The following is a 16,947-nucleotide window of genomic DNA, read 5'->3' as shown; positions in this document are numbered from 1 at the left end:
CTGTTCAAATTGTAAATGATTTTCAGGAGTCCATAATACAATACTGTGCAGTAGTTTTAGGCACTTCAGATGTTTTAGATTCATTTGATTCGTTTGATTGATCCCAGATTCATTGTGCAGCCAACGAAAAACCCACTAGAGTTCATAAAGAAGTATTTTCAGAGGCAAGAAGAAACCAGGAGTCCTGCCGCAGATGGTCTGGGTTTACTCCGGGTACGCCGGTTTCCTCCCACAGTCCAAAAACATGTATGTCAGGTTGATTGGTGACTCTAAATTGCCCATAGGAGTGAGTGTGAGTGTGTGAGGTTGTTTGTCTCTATGTGGCCCTGTGATGGACTGGTGACCTGTCCAGGGTGTACCCCTGCCTTTCACCCAAAGAGAGTTGGGATAGGCTCCAGTAGATCCCCGTGACTCTAATTAGGAATAAGCGGGTACAGATAATGAACAACATCAAATCTAAAAAATTAAACATTTTCATTGAAGCATTTGTGCTGAAAAAAATTCCCCCAGAAAAAATTAACCCAATGAAAGAGGCTATCCAACTGTTCGTAAGCCCACTACTTCTTCAAACTTCCAATATGTAGGATATATAGCCCATAACATATCTCTGCGATCTCAAAGTCCTGTGATACGAGAGTTCAATAAAAAAATAACATGCTTCATGGGAAGATACTGTAGCTATAATGAACACTCAACCATGAGTATTAAAGATGACCTAAATTAGTTTTGAGAATGTTCACACACACACAATAAAAAATTAAAATAAACAAACTCATCTATACATTTATAGTATATAAACATCTCACTGAAACGAGTTAGGGCATCACTCAAACATACAACCTGCCATAGGAAACAGGACAGACTTGAACACTGTCTTCTGCGCGAGAGAACGTCATCTTAACTGCAATAGGGAAGTGTGTACGTACACATAGCTACATTAAAGTTATATAACGAAATGCGGCTTGGTGTTTTTGACTTTATTTATAAGAGAACACCAACACCAACACTTCCGCAGCTTGGGGTGCCCCCATGTGGCACCTCTGGCTGCCACACCAGATGCCTCCTATTTTGACACCAGACAGTGGCACTTTCTAAGACAAATACCATGGCACCCAGAGGTGCCACTCAAGGGGCCACTATTTAGTGCCAAAATACCACAGTACCTGCAGAGGTGTTATGCCAGGTGCCACTGCTTGGTGCTGGTGCCATAAATTGAGCCTGCTGGCTCTCAGAATTGGGCTAGTATGAAGTTAGCTTTAAGTAAGTATAGGTACATAGCATTAAGATATATGCTAACTTCAGCAGACGTCTGCCAAACCAGTATAAAACACAAAAAATCAGAAGATTGTCTGGTTCCTTAAGCACTTTGGTCAACCTCTGTTGGGTTTTTAAATGCACTATAAGTACATTTTGCTTGCTTGCTAAAAGGCATGTAATAACAAAGCCCCCAGCTTAATTTGAACATCTTTGTATAATAAAGACAAATGTCCCAACAAAATGATATCCAAATTTACTTACCAACCAGCAGCATTTGTCTTTAGTGAAAAAGCTCTAAAAAACAAACTGTAGGTTATTATTCTCCACCTCATAGCTAGAGCTGCTTATTGTTAACAGGCCAGTTCAGTTGTGAATGCATGTAACATGTCTGTTGAATTAAACTAAACACTCAGGAGCTGCTGTTTTCTGTGCACGTCTTCCAAAGCACACAGATAATTCACTGTAGGTCTCTAATGAGCTGATTCACACACCAACAGGCAGGAAGCGCTGAGGGCATTTTGTGATTTTCATGCTCCCTGGGAAGATATAAATCTTTAGTCTGGAAACCAGTCTTCATCGTGATGAATGCAGTCATTTCCCTCTCACTTTCATCCCCTTGCTCTTGCCTTTCTCCTATCTGCTCAATCGAAGGTGATAAATGTGTTATGGTGATAGATGTACCCAAGACCTGAGAAGAAGAAGATTAAGGGAGAGATAAGCAGAAAACAAAACAAAACAAAAAAAAAAACCCCTGACAAAATGTGAAATTCTGAATTTTATTTTGCTGTACTTACATTGAGAGAACGACACACAGGAGAGATCCAAACATGGATCAATAGATCAATATTTCATCCATTCTCTTTCAGCTGCAGTAGACTTCTCTGTATAGCCCTTTCATCTTCACAACCCTTTTTATGGGGTCAATTTTCAACTTCTTTCTCTTGTAGATAAATATCTCAGTCTCAGTCACTATAATGAACAGATGTGCTGAGGCACTGTCTACCTACTGGGTGTGTGTGTCACTGGAAATGACCATGCTGCTGCTGAACTATGGCACTGTCAAGTTTTCACTAGGTGCTTACTAGTTTAGGTCATTTGTTGTAAGAGAGCCGCTAGCACAAGGAGTGAAACTGCTAAAGACCCCTAAGCTTTATAAAGTACATATTGACTGGCAGGCCCAGTGAGAGGAAAACCCAAGAAATGAAAACAGAAAATCAGCCGGATTGTTACAATCCCCCTACAGCAGCTCAAATCTGCTGCAGGAGTGAAACAAATTTGGCCTCTCCTCGGGAAGCGGGTTTATATGACTGAGCTGTACCAAAAAAAAAGATGATTTTGTCAGTTTGCTCCCATATCAGACAAATGTCTCACTTATTGTTGAAATCAGGAGCATCCCAGCATGTGCTGCTCTCACAAATGATGAGGTGAGTGAAGCTCTGCTATTTCCACTGTCTTTCCTACAATGGGCTCATTGCAGCTGTTTGCTGCAGTTTGGCAGCTCATACTCTCATGCAATGCAGAGCTTTTTGTATTAGCTGTATGGAAGGAAGTGGGAGATGGAGAGTGTAGAAGGGTTTGTCATATCTACTGTACTGATTTATATGTCAGATATTTATTGCACTTAATTAAAAATATACCTTGATGGCAACAATCCTAACATTTAGTCTTTGATTTCTTTGTCTTGACCTTGAGCCATGTCACTAGCTTCCTTGAGAAAGCATAACCGCTACAACCACTTACTTATCAAACAAGGAAGAGTTTTCCTTTTCCAGCAGATTTTGCAGACAAAAAGACTTTACAAGGTTTTTAGAGGAACTTTTCTGCTCTGCCTCCCCATTTCAGAAAATCTCCCTCCATTGATTTCCTGTTACTGTGTGACCAAAATAGTGCAGTGTGCTGGGTCCCCAGTGTGTGCTGAGCTGTTCTAGACAAGCAGGCAGTCGGAAGCAGTCTGTGGGCTGGGAATGGAGTAGAAGGGAGCTGACAGTGCGTGAGGCTGTGAGAGCCGACCATGGCAGTCGGTCCCAGATGAGGAAGCCAAATAAACAACGAGCGAGCGAGCAAAGCACAGAGTGAGCTGCCTTGAGCTGAGAGAGAGAAAATAGAAAGAGAGACAGGAGAGAGCTCAGGAATAAGATGACACAGCATCAGAGGCTTCCAGAGAGGGTAATGAGTTTGGCCAGGTTCCCATGATGTGACCGGGAGAGGGAGAGAGGGAGAGGGAGAGGGAGAGAGAGATGCTTTTGGTCATTACAGTTTGGATATAAAATTTCCCCCATTCCTTCACCTTTTGTTTCTTGAAAATAAGTCAGCTGTTTATTTGCATCAGTGAAGCCTAAATCTAGTTATATGTGAAGGTAATAGATGCAGCATCCTAAGAAACAACTACTCTGCTCCTGTTTACTGCCAGTATTGACTTGTGAATCTTATGGTTGTGCCATTTGATCCTGGAGGCAACTACATCACCTAGTTTGTAGCAGCAATGAAGAGAGATGAAAAGGCATTAGTAATATTGACCATGTTCATCAATCAATATCCATTTTACATTTGTGTTATTGGTGTATCTGTGTGAAGTGACTCCTGCAGTGACCCTTTCTTTTCCCTTCCTTTTTTGTTTTTTCCTGCCTTCCTGCCACCTTCTGCATCTACCCTTTACTCACAAAATACAGACGGTCTCTACCGGCTGGGCGGTCCACGCTGTGCCCCTCAGAGCAGCATTGAAGGACTGGAGGACATAGAGGTAGGATTAATATGCTCTCAGTATATTCACTAGCAGCCAAGAGCCAAGTAGAAGTGATTGGTTATTTGTTTTGCAGTGACACCCCACTGCCTTCATAAAATGTTACCCATATTCTTTCACTCCCTTTGAGTCTCTTGTTTAAAAAAAAAAAAAAAAAAATCTTAACACTTTTTCAGAGGAAATGTAAGACCCATGTGCTGCTGCTCGTGGTGCACGGGGGAAACATCTTGGACACAGCAGGTGGAGATCCTGGCACAAAGGCTGGCGATGTGGCCACTCTGGCCTCAGTGCTGGAGAAGGTGACGCGGGCGCATTTCCAGGCTGCTGCAGAACATGTGATGATCAAACTGGTGCCATGCCCTGCTGTGTGCGCTGAAGCCTTCTCTTTAGTGTCCAAGTGAGTTCTGTTGGTACCACACAATTTCATTGGCCTCTTTTATATTTTGCTCATTTCCAGCATCTCAAAAGACATTCATTAAGCATGTATAATGTCAAGCAGAAGATAGTTTGCATTATTATGTGAAAAACTTTTAGTTTTTCTTTTCACTGTCTCTGAAAATTATTCTTTAATAAAAGTTTGGAGGTGCGGAGTAAATGATCTGGGCACCCAGGAATATTAGGACACGTTTACATTAATAAACAGCATTAGTGTAGCATTATCTAAAATCTTACAGTGTTATGTGGGATTGAAGGATGTCCTGTAACATAAATGTATTAATTTGATAGTGAATAGATCAGGAATCTGAGACGTTCTGAGTATTATCTTTATTTCATTAGTAAACAGAGAAAACAGGACCTGAAAAAAACGGCAGGTCAGTGCTGGCACCTGTTGCCTCTGATACTGCATCTGGTTGGATCAAACTTTGCACCTTCTGATCATGACACTGATGTGTTACTCACACAGACAGCTGAACCAGCATGTGAAAACCAGTTGACCTATCACACTATTTAGCCAACCTGTTCTCATTCCCAGGGCATCAACCAGTGATGTGCTGCCAAGTGCCTTTACAGTACCTTTGGTGTCTGTATAAAATACACAGATTTTTCAGTAGAGAAGTGTGTTAACACACTCGCATCTATAGCTGACAACCACTGCAACAACCCGGGTTGTGCTTTTATGGTGACATAGTATAGTATATGAAAGGGAGAAAGTACACATTAGGAGGAGGTTGAGGGTGGATGGGTGGGTAAGAAGAAAGTGAACTTTCCCACAGGACAGAGGTGTTTGAGTACCTGTGAAACACTGTATTTTTTAGTATTTCTCCACAAACAACTTTTCCTACACATTACTTTTTAAAATGTAACTTTTGCCTAAACCTAAAAGTCAAAATGTTGGCTGTGGTAGTTGCCTCAATGTTGCCTGTCTGCCTCTTCACACCTGACTCTCAAATAAAGATGAAAAGAAAAAAAAAAGAACTGATCTGAAAACATGTGTTTTGTACCATCAGATTGTGAATTGTTAGCTGTACTTGATTTTGGTCATATTTTCAGCGAGTCTGGAATTTAGGTGTCACTATGCTTCCCTTAACTTTTTTGTATGGTTTTATTTTTTTGTTACAGTTAATATTAATGTGGGTGATTATTTAATCCAATGGATATCCTCACTGTTTTGACAGACACCCTAATTACTATTAAGGAGTAATGAATGGGAGGCATTTGAAGCATCTGCCCAGTGTGAATGCATGCATGGAGGAATTAGAAAAAAAATACCCAGTTGGCTAAGGTGTTGAAGGTTAAGAGAAAATAATGAGAAAATACACTGAGCAAAGACCTCTAAACAGATGCAATGTTAATTAGTATGCTCATGACATTTCTCAGGCCCTACAAGCATGTGGCCATGTGGAATATTTAACTCGTAACCTTTTTAAATGCTGTTGCTTTTAATTGGCAATTGTACACTTATGTCCTGGAGGCAGCTCCTCTGTGGTCAAAATTAACTCCTCAGTGACCTCATACAGTAACCACTGGACTCTGCAGTGATCATGCAAGGATCTGTTTGTTTAATTAGCTGCAGTTACTTTGTATTCAGGTTTCATTTGCGCTATCAGTTTTGGAAAGGAGGTTAATTGTAGATGTCTTGGTAGTAGCTCGGTGATGAACAGCAGTCAGTAGATGGTCAGTCTGGTGAATTGCACAGCTTTATCTCCTTTAAAAGTCACTGCTGGTCTCTATAGAGTCCCTGGCTTGAGATAGAGGCAGTAAAAGCACATCTACTGAAGTGTAACTAATGAGTTCATTTCACATTTAGTGTTACATGTGCCAGTCTTCACCAGTTTTATCTTTTGACAGCAGTGCTTAGTTTGTGCTGCTCTGCAATTATATGCTGAGGATGTTTCTGTCTGAATTGTCACTAATCACCATAGCTGAGAGAATGTCTTTGGCAATCAAGTCAGGGCTTCTGACTGGTTTTGTGACTGACATTTGCAGGAGCGTGGCAGTGACTGGAAAGAGGGAGAATGCAAAGAGGTTTGCAGGCTGTACAGTAGCTGCTTGATCTCTGCTTGGCTTTCACCACATCCAAAGATAAAATATAAAAATAAACATGAACTTTCCATGGTAATTGAGTAGAGCTGAATTGTTACTTAATGTTTTGATTGGCCAGTCTTGTAGGCAATGAGCACACGCACAAGCACAAGCACAAGCACAAGCACAAGCACACAATTTGCAGCACATTCAGGTATGCAGGAAATTTTACTTGAAAAGAGACCCTTTCATATTAGAGTACATTTTATTTGTTTTTTAAAATAAAGTTTAAGCATGATTTGGATTTTTTTTCCTTCCAAATATACTTGTGGAGTAATAATACCAGCCCAATATTTCCTACCCTTTCTATGTTCGTCAGCAGCCAATTCAGTCGGCAAACTGACAAGACAGTGAAACATGAGTCATGAATGTGACAACCTATGCTCAGTAATACACATGTAGAGGGAAGTTAAAGTTTATGTTTGAAAATAAATAGGCTACAGCCATAATAAACTCCACACTAGGTATATAAATTGAGTTGAAAGCAGAGGATGAGATACATTAGTGAAAAAATAGCGCAGAACACATCAGCCAGGTCATGTTATGTTATTTGAATGAGTCACTCAATTCCCATGAAACACTGGAGGTATCGTACATACGGAAGAAATGTAAAAGCTGCACTAGTCAGGATGTGCAAATAAGAGAAAGTTGCTGCTTTTCTGGGGAGTTAACCTGTGATGACTGTGCTAGGGTTTTGTTATTGCCTCCACTGGTTAGGTATTTGTTGTTTGTTTGTATTTGTGACTTTTTTCTCCCAGTAATGTTGCTGACCAGATTCTACAAGACTATTATTATAGCTCAGTGAATACAGAATGCTTCATACTGATATTGATATGTGAGAGTTTTAAAAAATTAGTAATTAAAAAACAAGAATGATCAAAATTACATTCTAAGGGGATTATTGTATATTTGAAAGCGATTTGTCAGTGCTCTCTGATGACTAGTTTGATATTTCTGTACTGCAATTTTTTTGTTACTATTGTCTGACATCTGCATTATATATATATACAGTACCTACAACAAACTAATAATTGGCAGTATATTTGGCTAGTCCTTATTTCTATGTTATGTGAGATCTAATATGCAGAACCAAAATCTGACTTAAATTTGGCTGATTAACAGCATATTGAAAGTCTCCTGACAACAATCAGAAATGAGTTTGTGTTTTAACTCTCCAGTGAAAATTAGACAAAGCCTACTTGTGCCCAGATGGCTCTAGGTTCTCAACATACTCTCACAATATGTGCAGTCAGTAGGAATTCATACACACCCACGCAGCAACAAACACAGCACTTACTTATTCAACTACACTTTTGTCAGTTAACAGTGTTTGCTCTAATGACTGTGTTGGACTTGTGGGTGTACGGAGCCTCATTTATCTGCATGCCAACATAAACATCAGAGGAATACACAACCACATGGGAGGAAATTGCTGCTGTGTGGGTAATTTACTCTCATTGTGGGTAACAGCTTGGGTGAAAATCGCAACACTGTGTAGAGGTGGCAAAACCACTTAGCACCTTAAAGACAAACTTTCACATAAACCACTTTGGACTCAGATAATTCCTTGTGCAGTGTATGCTATCCCTACAGAAAATGAGCTTGTTTTTCAGCTTATGTTGCCCTTAATGCCATAGGTGTGGATGGCCTGCTGTGCTCTGAAGGGCTCTGAGTGCTCATTATTAGCTCTGTCTGCTAATGAATGTACCTGGTAATGCTGGCTAGAATATGGGTGTCAACATAACAAGCACATACAGTACAAGAACTATAAACACACTCACAAATACATCCCACACAAAAACTGTTGGTAAAGCGCTGTGGATGTGTATTGTTGCACCATAGCACCTCCAATTAACAGCAACAGCAAAGAGGCTCCCAGCCAACACACTGCATTTGTCAGTTTCAAGAGAAAGGAACATTTCATCTACTAAAAACTCATTTGAGCAGCAGGATAGAAAAATAAAAATGGATTCAGTAGACTGTGATTGTAAAGGGTGCATCTTTTTGTCATGGAAGGCAGAGAAAGGGGGAAAGCCATTTGGCTGCATGGGCAGTGTGTGACCTCAGTTCAGTGCTTAATGTCTCTTTATTCTGGCTGCTGACAGCTGGGGACATGGCACTACTATTTCTGGGCCCTCTCCCTAATTAAGAAGCCTCTGCAGTGGGCCTTTGCTGTTTATGTTAATTGTGGAAACGTTGTGCAGTGCTAAGCCAGCCATTGAGAAACAGGAGAGCAATTAAGCATGAATCTGACCGACTTCAGAATTTTAAGTTTGACATTATTTGGCCAGAGGCAACAGGGTGGTGGACCAGAGTCTATCTCAAGGCTATGCTGCGTGAGATCAGACTCATTCGAGGTTTAATCAGCTCATTTGGCCACATTACCACAAACCTTTGTGGAAGACTATGGTACATCTCTTAGTAAAAATGGTATCCCAATTACCCTAGTATTAGGTGCCGCTGACTGTGTTTCTAGAAAAAAATTAGCATGGTTATCAAAGCTGTCTTGGTTCAGAGGTAACCTTGCAGCTAAACTGAAGCCAACTGATGCCCATAACAAAGCAGCAAATGAGACTTTTTCTGATATGCAAGTAAATCTTCAGACTTGCGCTTTAATGATACTGCAACATGACCTCAGCATAGTCTCTGTTAATTTGGCTGCATAGTGCAGAGAGATGTGAATGGCGTGAATGTCGCCACTCATGAGTGAATGACTCACATCTTGTAATAAAGGGGCAGACTCGTCACTGCGACATGAGGCATGCTTCTCTGCCAATCAGAGCTCTGTTGATTTGCTTCTTTTAAGGAGTCAGAATCAGCTATTTCTGTGCTGGCTGATGGAAGTTTGTCATTCCTGTAGCCCGTAGGGTGACATTTTAGATGAGGGTGCACTTTTAATTAAGAATCTAAACCTGCAGCCATAGTACAGCATAAAGGCCAGACTTTAGAACACCATCTCTTTCTGTCAATAAATACTTGTTTCCAGTTTTATTTTCCATATATCATAATTATATGCCTGATCTCACAACCACGACTTAATTGATGCCCAGCATTTTCGAGGAAACTACAGTTAGGATTGTGAAGATTAATTATAGTTAGGATTGTGAAGATTAATTATAGCCATTTGAAATGCAGATGTGATGTGGACAGTTTGGTGAAGCAGCGTTTCCAAAGCATGTGTTCGTAGAGACAGAGATCTTAATGATCAACCTTAAATGAATTAGGATCATTGATTCAGAACAGAGGATAATCTGCAGCTGGAGAAAACTTTCTAGTTTCAAACGCGCCTGACTAACCAAACTAGAGAACAGTTCGATTCACACACAAATGTTCACACACCCAAGTTATTTATCTGCATTCTTTTTGATGCAAAACGGTGGCTGCTTTGTGGTAATAACACCAACAAGGACTTACATAATAAAGTAATTATGCAGTGCAAATAATGAGTGTCTCACCTGACATTTGTTGAGCAGTGCAGCAGGTGTTAAACCTCTGTTCCTGTCCTGTGACTTGTAAACGCTGTTCAGAGGTAGAATTGTGTTTGGAATATTAACTGAGATTTCAGTGAGCAAGTGTTGTGTTTTTCAAGGTGTGTGTAAGCAGCAGTTGTTAACAAGGCTGTTATAAGATCAAGGTTGGCAACTACAAAGCTGGGCCCAAACCCTCAGTGCTATTGTGGGATGCTAGAATATATGAATTCAGATCTAAAAACTTAATACACCTGATGAACAACTCACTGCTGTTTAAATTATGAGGCGACCTGGTGCAATACGGTGCCAGCTCTGTCCTTGAGTTACCTGAGCTGAATATTTCACACAAACAGCTTCTGTGGAAAGAGTGACTGTTGTTATGCAAATAACTGTGCAGTACTGTTCCAGTGATACAGAATATATTATAAAGCTTTCTTTTTTTTCTTTTTTCTTTTATACATCTGCATGGCGGCAGCTGAAAGAGAGGGATGTGTCAGAAAAAGCTGACATTGACATTCATGTACTGCAGAGTTGACACTGCAGCAACATTGCTGTGGAAAAGTAGACCTTCTTTACCTTCCTTCAATGACTTTGTGACTTTTCATTAAGTTGGGAAATGTGTTATAGTAATTGCTTTCTACAAGCTGTGTTTCTTTATTCTCCCACTTCCACATGCTCATCATATTCTATATTATAATCATTATAATTGTTATGTAATTAAATATAGCATGCACCAATGTAATTAAGGTCTTAAAGGATGGCAGACAACATGTACAAAAATGTATCTCATACTAGTAATATAATTCTTCTTGTAAGTGAAGGCTGCATCATTAAAGTGACTTGTGGACTTCTCTGGCTGTACACCTGATTACGCACAGTTGATTTTCACTACGTCATCTCTCATACAGGTAGTTCTCTACTTAGGCTCTGTTCTAGCGCTCTACTCTACTAGATATTTTGATGAGTGAAGTTTTTCTAGTAAATCACTGGATGACATTTCTTAAAGGCTGAAAGTACAGTGTTTTGTTTTGTGCATTGAACAGTACATAAAAGTACTTATTTTCCTCAGCTGGCTCTGTTGGATATTTTGATCGCTTGCTGTGAGCTCTGCTTTGCACAGCTGGCACAGTATGGGACGTGTCAGCAGCAATCAAGGACACAGAGCCACTTCTGTGTCACTGGTGATACTGCTTGGAGCATGTCAATAGTACAAAACAGAGCTGTGTTCTGTTCTTTTTTTTCTGGGGTTCTGTGGTTCAAGAAAACCTAAGCCTATTTAAAGTTTGACCAATCATTTTGTAGATGATACATATTAATATTTTTCAATTTGTTTACATGAGTGGCTGATGTAAAAAAAAAAAAAAAAAAAAAAAGTACTCCAACGCAGACCTGTCAATGTTTGTTCTGGTGTGAGGAGGATTGTGGGTTCATCCACCATAGCTGTCACCATAGCTGACTGCTGAGCGCTGCAGTCACATCTAATGTCTCTTCTCTTTCCTAAGCCTGCAGTAGAGTATATTGTGTAACTGCTAAAGATGGTCGTAAACGTTTGACAATGCAGAATTATAGCTGCAATTAGAAAGAAGTGATGAAAGTGAAGTTCTTAAATTTTCAAAGTATTATTTGGCTAATTAGAAGTGCTTTGCTCCTGAAATTAGGAATATAATGAGAACTTTACAAGCTTTGCAGTCTCTTAATATGACTAATATATAATGGATCATTCACACTCAGTCAGAGAACATTAAGTTTGTTCACAGACAGGGGGAAATATTTTCTTGCATAGGTGGCACATAGACTCCAGTTTTTCTTTTCTGGGCAAGGCAGTGTTTGGTGGGGCAGCGCGGTGAATTAGTGGTTAGCAATGTTGCCTCATAGCAAGAAGGTTCCTGGCTTGAAACCTAGCAGGGACCTTTTTTGTGTGGAGTCCTACCTGTGCTTGCCTGGGTTTTTTTCTGGGTACTCCGGTTTCCTCCCTCAGTCCAAAAACATGTTGCCTGGTATCTCAGGTTGTTTGGTGACTCTGAATTACCCATAGGAGTGAGTGTGAGTGTGTGTGGTTTTTCCTCTATGTGTGTCCAGGGTGTGCCTTCCACCCGAGGAGAGCTGGGATAGGCTCTAAAATAGGAATAAGCAGGTATAGATAATGAATGGATGGATGGACAAAGTTTGGCTCTAATTAAACAAGTTCAGAAAGCCCCAGAGGCTCGGGAGGCCTGCTTGATGTTACTGGTCTTGCAAATAAATCATGGCAGTCCAATTATAAGAACAACAAGAACATCTCCCACGTTTTAGAAAGTACACTAATTTGCTTATTTAGATTCAATTAGATTAGAAGATTGATATTAATTCACTATCTGCATGTTCAGTAGAGAGAATGGCACAGAATGTGTTTAGATTTAATTGTTATTACAGTGTAAATTCATACAATATGTAACGAAACATAGTCTGGTCATTCCATTATGCATGCAAAACAATTTGAAAGGTAGGGGACACTGCATGAGTTTGCAGTATAAGCCAAATATACTAATAGCAAGTGAAAAGACCTGGTCTGTCAGGTGATGAAACACAGACCTTCAAGCATCTCCAATTTTATTTCCATACTGTATTTTGTTGGCTAGCACACTTAACACAAAATTTGATTGTGGTCATACCAGGGAGTTATATACACTCAGGGTTTAGTGACAGAGGGGGGCACATGTTGTTAAGGCTGGAAAGCAGTATGTGGCAAACACAAGGAGCATATAGACAAAGGGATTAAGTGCTGCAGTTTATGTAAATTGGAAAATATTATTGTTGGGTTTGTTCTTTTCATGGCATTTGTTGGACTGTAAGAGAAATACTGAAACACCAGCTTTATTCTTTAATAGTTCTTAGAGAAGTTGTTGGAAGGCAAAGCTAAACATGGTCACCAATGTCTTTCTGTACTAAATTGATTGAACAGGGATCAAATTAGTATTGATCGTGCGATCTAAGCAGTATGTGGGAGAGTAACCGTGTACTTCACAAAATGTTGCGTCATCTTAATTTTTGTGTCAATACTGTGTGAAAACTGTTGGCCCTTATACTCACAGAGATGTTTTGCTCGTCTGTGTAGTGCGGTGTCCGTGGTTGCTGACATATTCAGCTTTGGTCGGTATCTCTGCTCTTTCCTGTGATCACAGCATTTGATATATGGGGACAGGGTTTCCATTGGTTCTCAAGGAGAGAGCACAGGGCAATGCCATCTTTTATTCTTTCCCCACACTGTCAGATCTTGCCAGTGTCTCGCTTGATCTGTGGGTGCACTGTTGTTCTGACACGCACGCACACACACACACACACACACACACACACGCACATCTATCTATTCATGTTTACACAGCAGTAAAGACACGGCTAGCACTCTTACTCAAATCGCAGATTTTCTTGTATTTTTTAATTGAGATAAAGTCTTTCTTGTCCTTATCTGTGTACACACACAAACACGCTCGGCACCATTGTGGAAATGCCTAGTGTCAAATCAGATAGAGTGCATCATGGACTGATTGGATAAGACGTCATTAGATGTAGGAAAGTCAAGGTGAAGTGCACCACAAAAACGAACATCAAGAATTCCCTCTAACCTTCATTTATTTTGACATTTAGTATGAATTAGAAACTGATGGCTGGCATTATACTAAGTTTAAAACACAAAGGGCCTTTCTAATACAGAAAGTGGTAATATACAGTAATCTGTTCTGTTTCTTCAAACATTCCCCTTCCTTCATCCATCCATCCATTCTTCTTTATTTCCTTGTTTCCTTACTCCCTACCTACCATGAAACTCTCTCTCCCAGTCTGAACCCATACAGCTATGATGAGAGCTGTGTGTCTAGCAGTGTAGACCACCTGCCACTCGCCGCTTTACCCCTTCTGGCTATCGTCTCACCACGCTACCAGGACGCCGTAGCAACCGTGATTGCCCGAGCCAACCAAGTGTACCACAGCTTCCTTCAGTCGGAGGATGGCCAGGGATTCACGGGTCAGGTCTGTCATGTCTTCTTCTGTTTGGAGAGGAGAAGAGAGAAGAGGGGAGGAGGACTCTAGTCTCTTGTCATTGAGTAATGGGCTATAGACAATTGATTGTAAGTCAGGGGTTGTGAAAGGAAGTAAAGAATAGTGTTGAATGGGTTGTATAATCTTTAGAAACCCTGCCCTCAGATGCCTCCAGATCTGTTTGAGTGAACCATATTTCACCCTTTTGTATATAGCAATAACTGGGTTTGTGGTAATAAGGTGTAATATGTAATGTGGGAGTGATCTGTAAGAAGATGGCTCTTAATTAGGTTCAGTTTGACAGTATTATTGCTGGGGCTCTAAAACACTGTTTCTTCGCCAAGCTTAAATCACATTAATTACTCTAAATGTTATTTAAAAGTCAGGTCAACAAGTGTAATGGCAATGTCCAATAAATAATTGTTTTTCTACTATTTATGTATTTTTTTCTGTTAACTGGTATAGCTCAGCTGCTTCTTTGAAATGAACATGCTCTCAGGCTTTGATGGCACATTATTCACTGGTCAGTACAGTCTCAAGTGGTCATTCATTGGACAATGGCTTGATGGATGGATATGTTGATATTTGTGTTTATTTTCATAAGTCCTCCCCCTCTTACAGTAGTGTCTGAAAGTGATGAAAATGAGAAAACCTCATCCTTTCCTCACTTTTTTTTCCCCGACAGATTAATTTGTCCGTAATTACATTTATTGTAGTGAGCTGTGGACTCTTTCATTGCAGTATTTTTTTTTTTAATTTTACTGGTAATAGCAGACAAGTGGATTGCAAAAAGAAGAGCTGTGTCCCAATTCCATACAACAGATTAATTGGAAAGAAGTTTTGAGAATCTAGTGTTTTCAAATGACACACTTGTTTGCTAAAAAGACCATGATAGTTACCTTCGTTTTTATATGTTTGAAGCATTGTGTGATGTTTTATTATTATTATGTTGTTATTCTATTCTCTCTGTAATGCAGGGGGTGCAGCTTAAAGCAGAAGGATGCAGGAGATCCTTCATCCCCACTGCCATCAGCCCCTACAACACCTTAGCCAACGGCAGATGACAATGACTATAAAACTAAATTTCCTTTTGGGGATTAATAATGTTTATCTTATGTTATCTTGTCTTAATAAACTGCCAACTGTGCGTATGACATAAGGTAAACTACATAGTGTAGCCTTTTCATATATAGTATGGAATTGGACACCACTTAAATATGTATTTTCTTGTTTTTTTGTTTTTTTTTTTTGTATTCCATTCATCCATCTCTCCTGTTGATCTCCCGTTCAAGCTTTCACTGACTGAAAACACTATGTGAAGAGCATCTAAAGTCTATATTTTTCAAACAGGTATGCCTGATGGGCGATTGTGTGGGAGGTGTGCTGTGCTTCGACGCTTTGTGTTTCAGCAACCACCAGAGGCCTGCCAGCCCCAGCAACAGCAGCAGGAACAACAGCACTGAGAGCCTGAAGGTAGGAGCTCAGTGTCACAGTGATTACATGATGATGCTACACAAGCCTATAGATGGGTTGGGGGTCCAACAACAACCGGTGAAAGAACATTTTAGCGCGAACATCCATCCATCCATCCATCCATCTTCTATACCCGCTTTTCCTGGTTCAGGGTCACGGGGATCTGCTGGAGCCTATCCCAGCTCTCTCTCGGGTGGAAGGCAGGGGTACACCCTGGACAGGTCACCAGTCTGTCGCAGGGCCACATATAGACACACAAAGACAGACAACCTCACACACTCACACTCACTCCTACGGGCAATTTTAGAGTCACCAATCAACCTAACATGCATGTTTTTTGGACTGTGGGAGGAAACCGGAGTACCCGGAGTAAACCCACGCAAGCACAGGGAGAACATGCAAACTCCACACAGAAAGGCCGGGATGCGAACCCACGACCTTCTTGCTGTGAGGCAACAGTGCTAACCACTCAGCCACCATGCTGCCCTAGCGCGAACATATGACTAAGAAATCATTACAAATGATCAAGATTACATGCCTGTGTTATACCTTGTCTTCATCAGTGAAGTTAATTACTACAAGCACATGTGCACAGGTGGTAATGTCCCTGGCATGACTCCCTGTCATCTGTACTCATCAATGGAGAATCTCATACATTCCCTCTGCAAAGTGTTGTATGATCACCACTTTCTGCCTGTTAGTCCCTCTCTTTCTTGTTCATCAGCTCATGCCATTCAAATCTGCTTGTATCTCATAGATTTACTCACGAATAAGAGGTTTTTTCCCTACTACACTTAGCTGGTCACCTGGGTAAACCCATCTGATTATGTGTAATTTCCTGGTGCAGCTTCTGCTATGACTGTATGAGGCTTTAGATTAAGTTGCACATTCTCCTTTTCCCTCTCAGGATAACTCAGGCCTGCTGGGGGAGTCCAGCACAGGTCTGAGTTCCAGCAAGAGGTTGAGCAAGAGCAACATCGACATCTCCGCCCCCAGCGAGGGGCATAGCCAGAGCGGGCCACCGCTCAGCCGTAAACAGAGCGACTCATACGATGGAGATACCTCATCTACTGGACAGCACAGCTTTTTTCCCAGGTGGAGCAGCACACATTAACATGTTTACATACACATTCTGACTTGGTTATACAGTATACAGTATAAATGAAATCATCATTTAAAAACAGCAGTTTGAATTTACTCTGGTTATCTTTGTGTAATATTAAAATTTGTTTGTTGATCTGAATCATTTAAGTTTGACACATATGCAAAATAAATAAATAAATAAATCAGGAAGGGGGCAAGTACTTTTTCACAGCACTGTATATTCTGTGATAGGAAGTCCTGACCAAGTCCAAGTCCTGACCTTAAAATAATCTTTAACATTTCAAACTAGCAAATTTGCCACTTGAAAAAAATTTGAGAATATCACATTTTTGTATCCTCATTGTTTTTTGTTGTAACTATAGAAAG

The 16,947-nt window shown here is 40.4% G+C and overlaps 1 protein-coding gene across 2 annotated transcripts in view; it reads left to right on the top strand.

Moving 5' to 3' along the window:
* pitpnm3 (PITPNM family member 3) overlaps nucleotides 1-16,947 on the top strand; it is a 70,765-nt gene that overhangs the window by 33,191 nt on the left and 20,627 nt on the right. For both annotated transcript variants that reach the window (XR_003295170.1, XM_026299222.1), the window contains exons 4-8: nucleotides 3,927-3,997; nucleotides 4,174-4,394; nucleotides 13,806-13,995; nucleotides 15,355-15,477; nucleotides 16,385-16,572. Coding sequence is in view for 1 of the 2 variants with exons in the window: in XM_026299222.1 (XP_026155007.1) it covers nucleotides 3,927-3,997; nucleotides 4,174-4,394; nucleotides 13,806-13,995; nucleotides 15,355-15,477; nucleotides 16,385-16,572 (793 nt within the window). In the remaining variant the exon portion in view is untranslated. The remainder of the gene's footprint in view (nucleotides 1-3,926; nucleotides 3,998-4,173; nucleotides 4,395-13,805; nucleotides 13,996-15,354; nucleotides 15,478-16,384; nucleotides 16,573-16,947) is intronic.

The sequence above is a fragment of the Mastacembelus armatus genome, chromosome 13 (genome assembly GCF_900324485.2).
Source record: "Mastacembelus armatus chromosome 13, fMasArm1.2, whole genome shotgun sequence".
Classification (NCBI taxonomy): domain Eukaryota; kingdom Metazoa; phylum Chordata; class Actinopteri; order Synbranchiformes; family Mastacembelidae; genus Mastacembelus; species Mastacembelus armatus.
The sequence above is the reverse complement of the archived record's forward strand: the minus strand, read 5'-3'. Positions and strand labels throughout refer to the sequence as shown.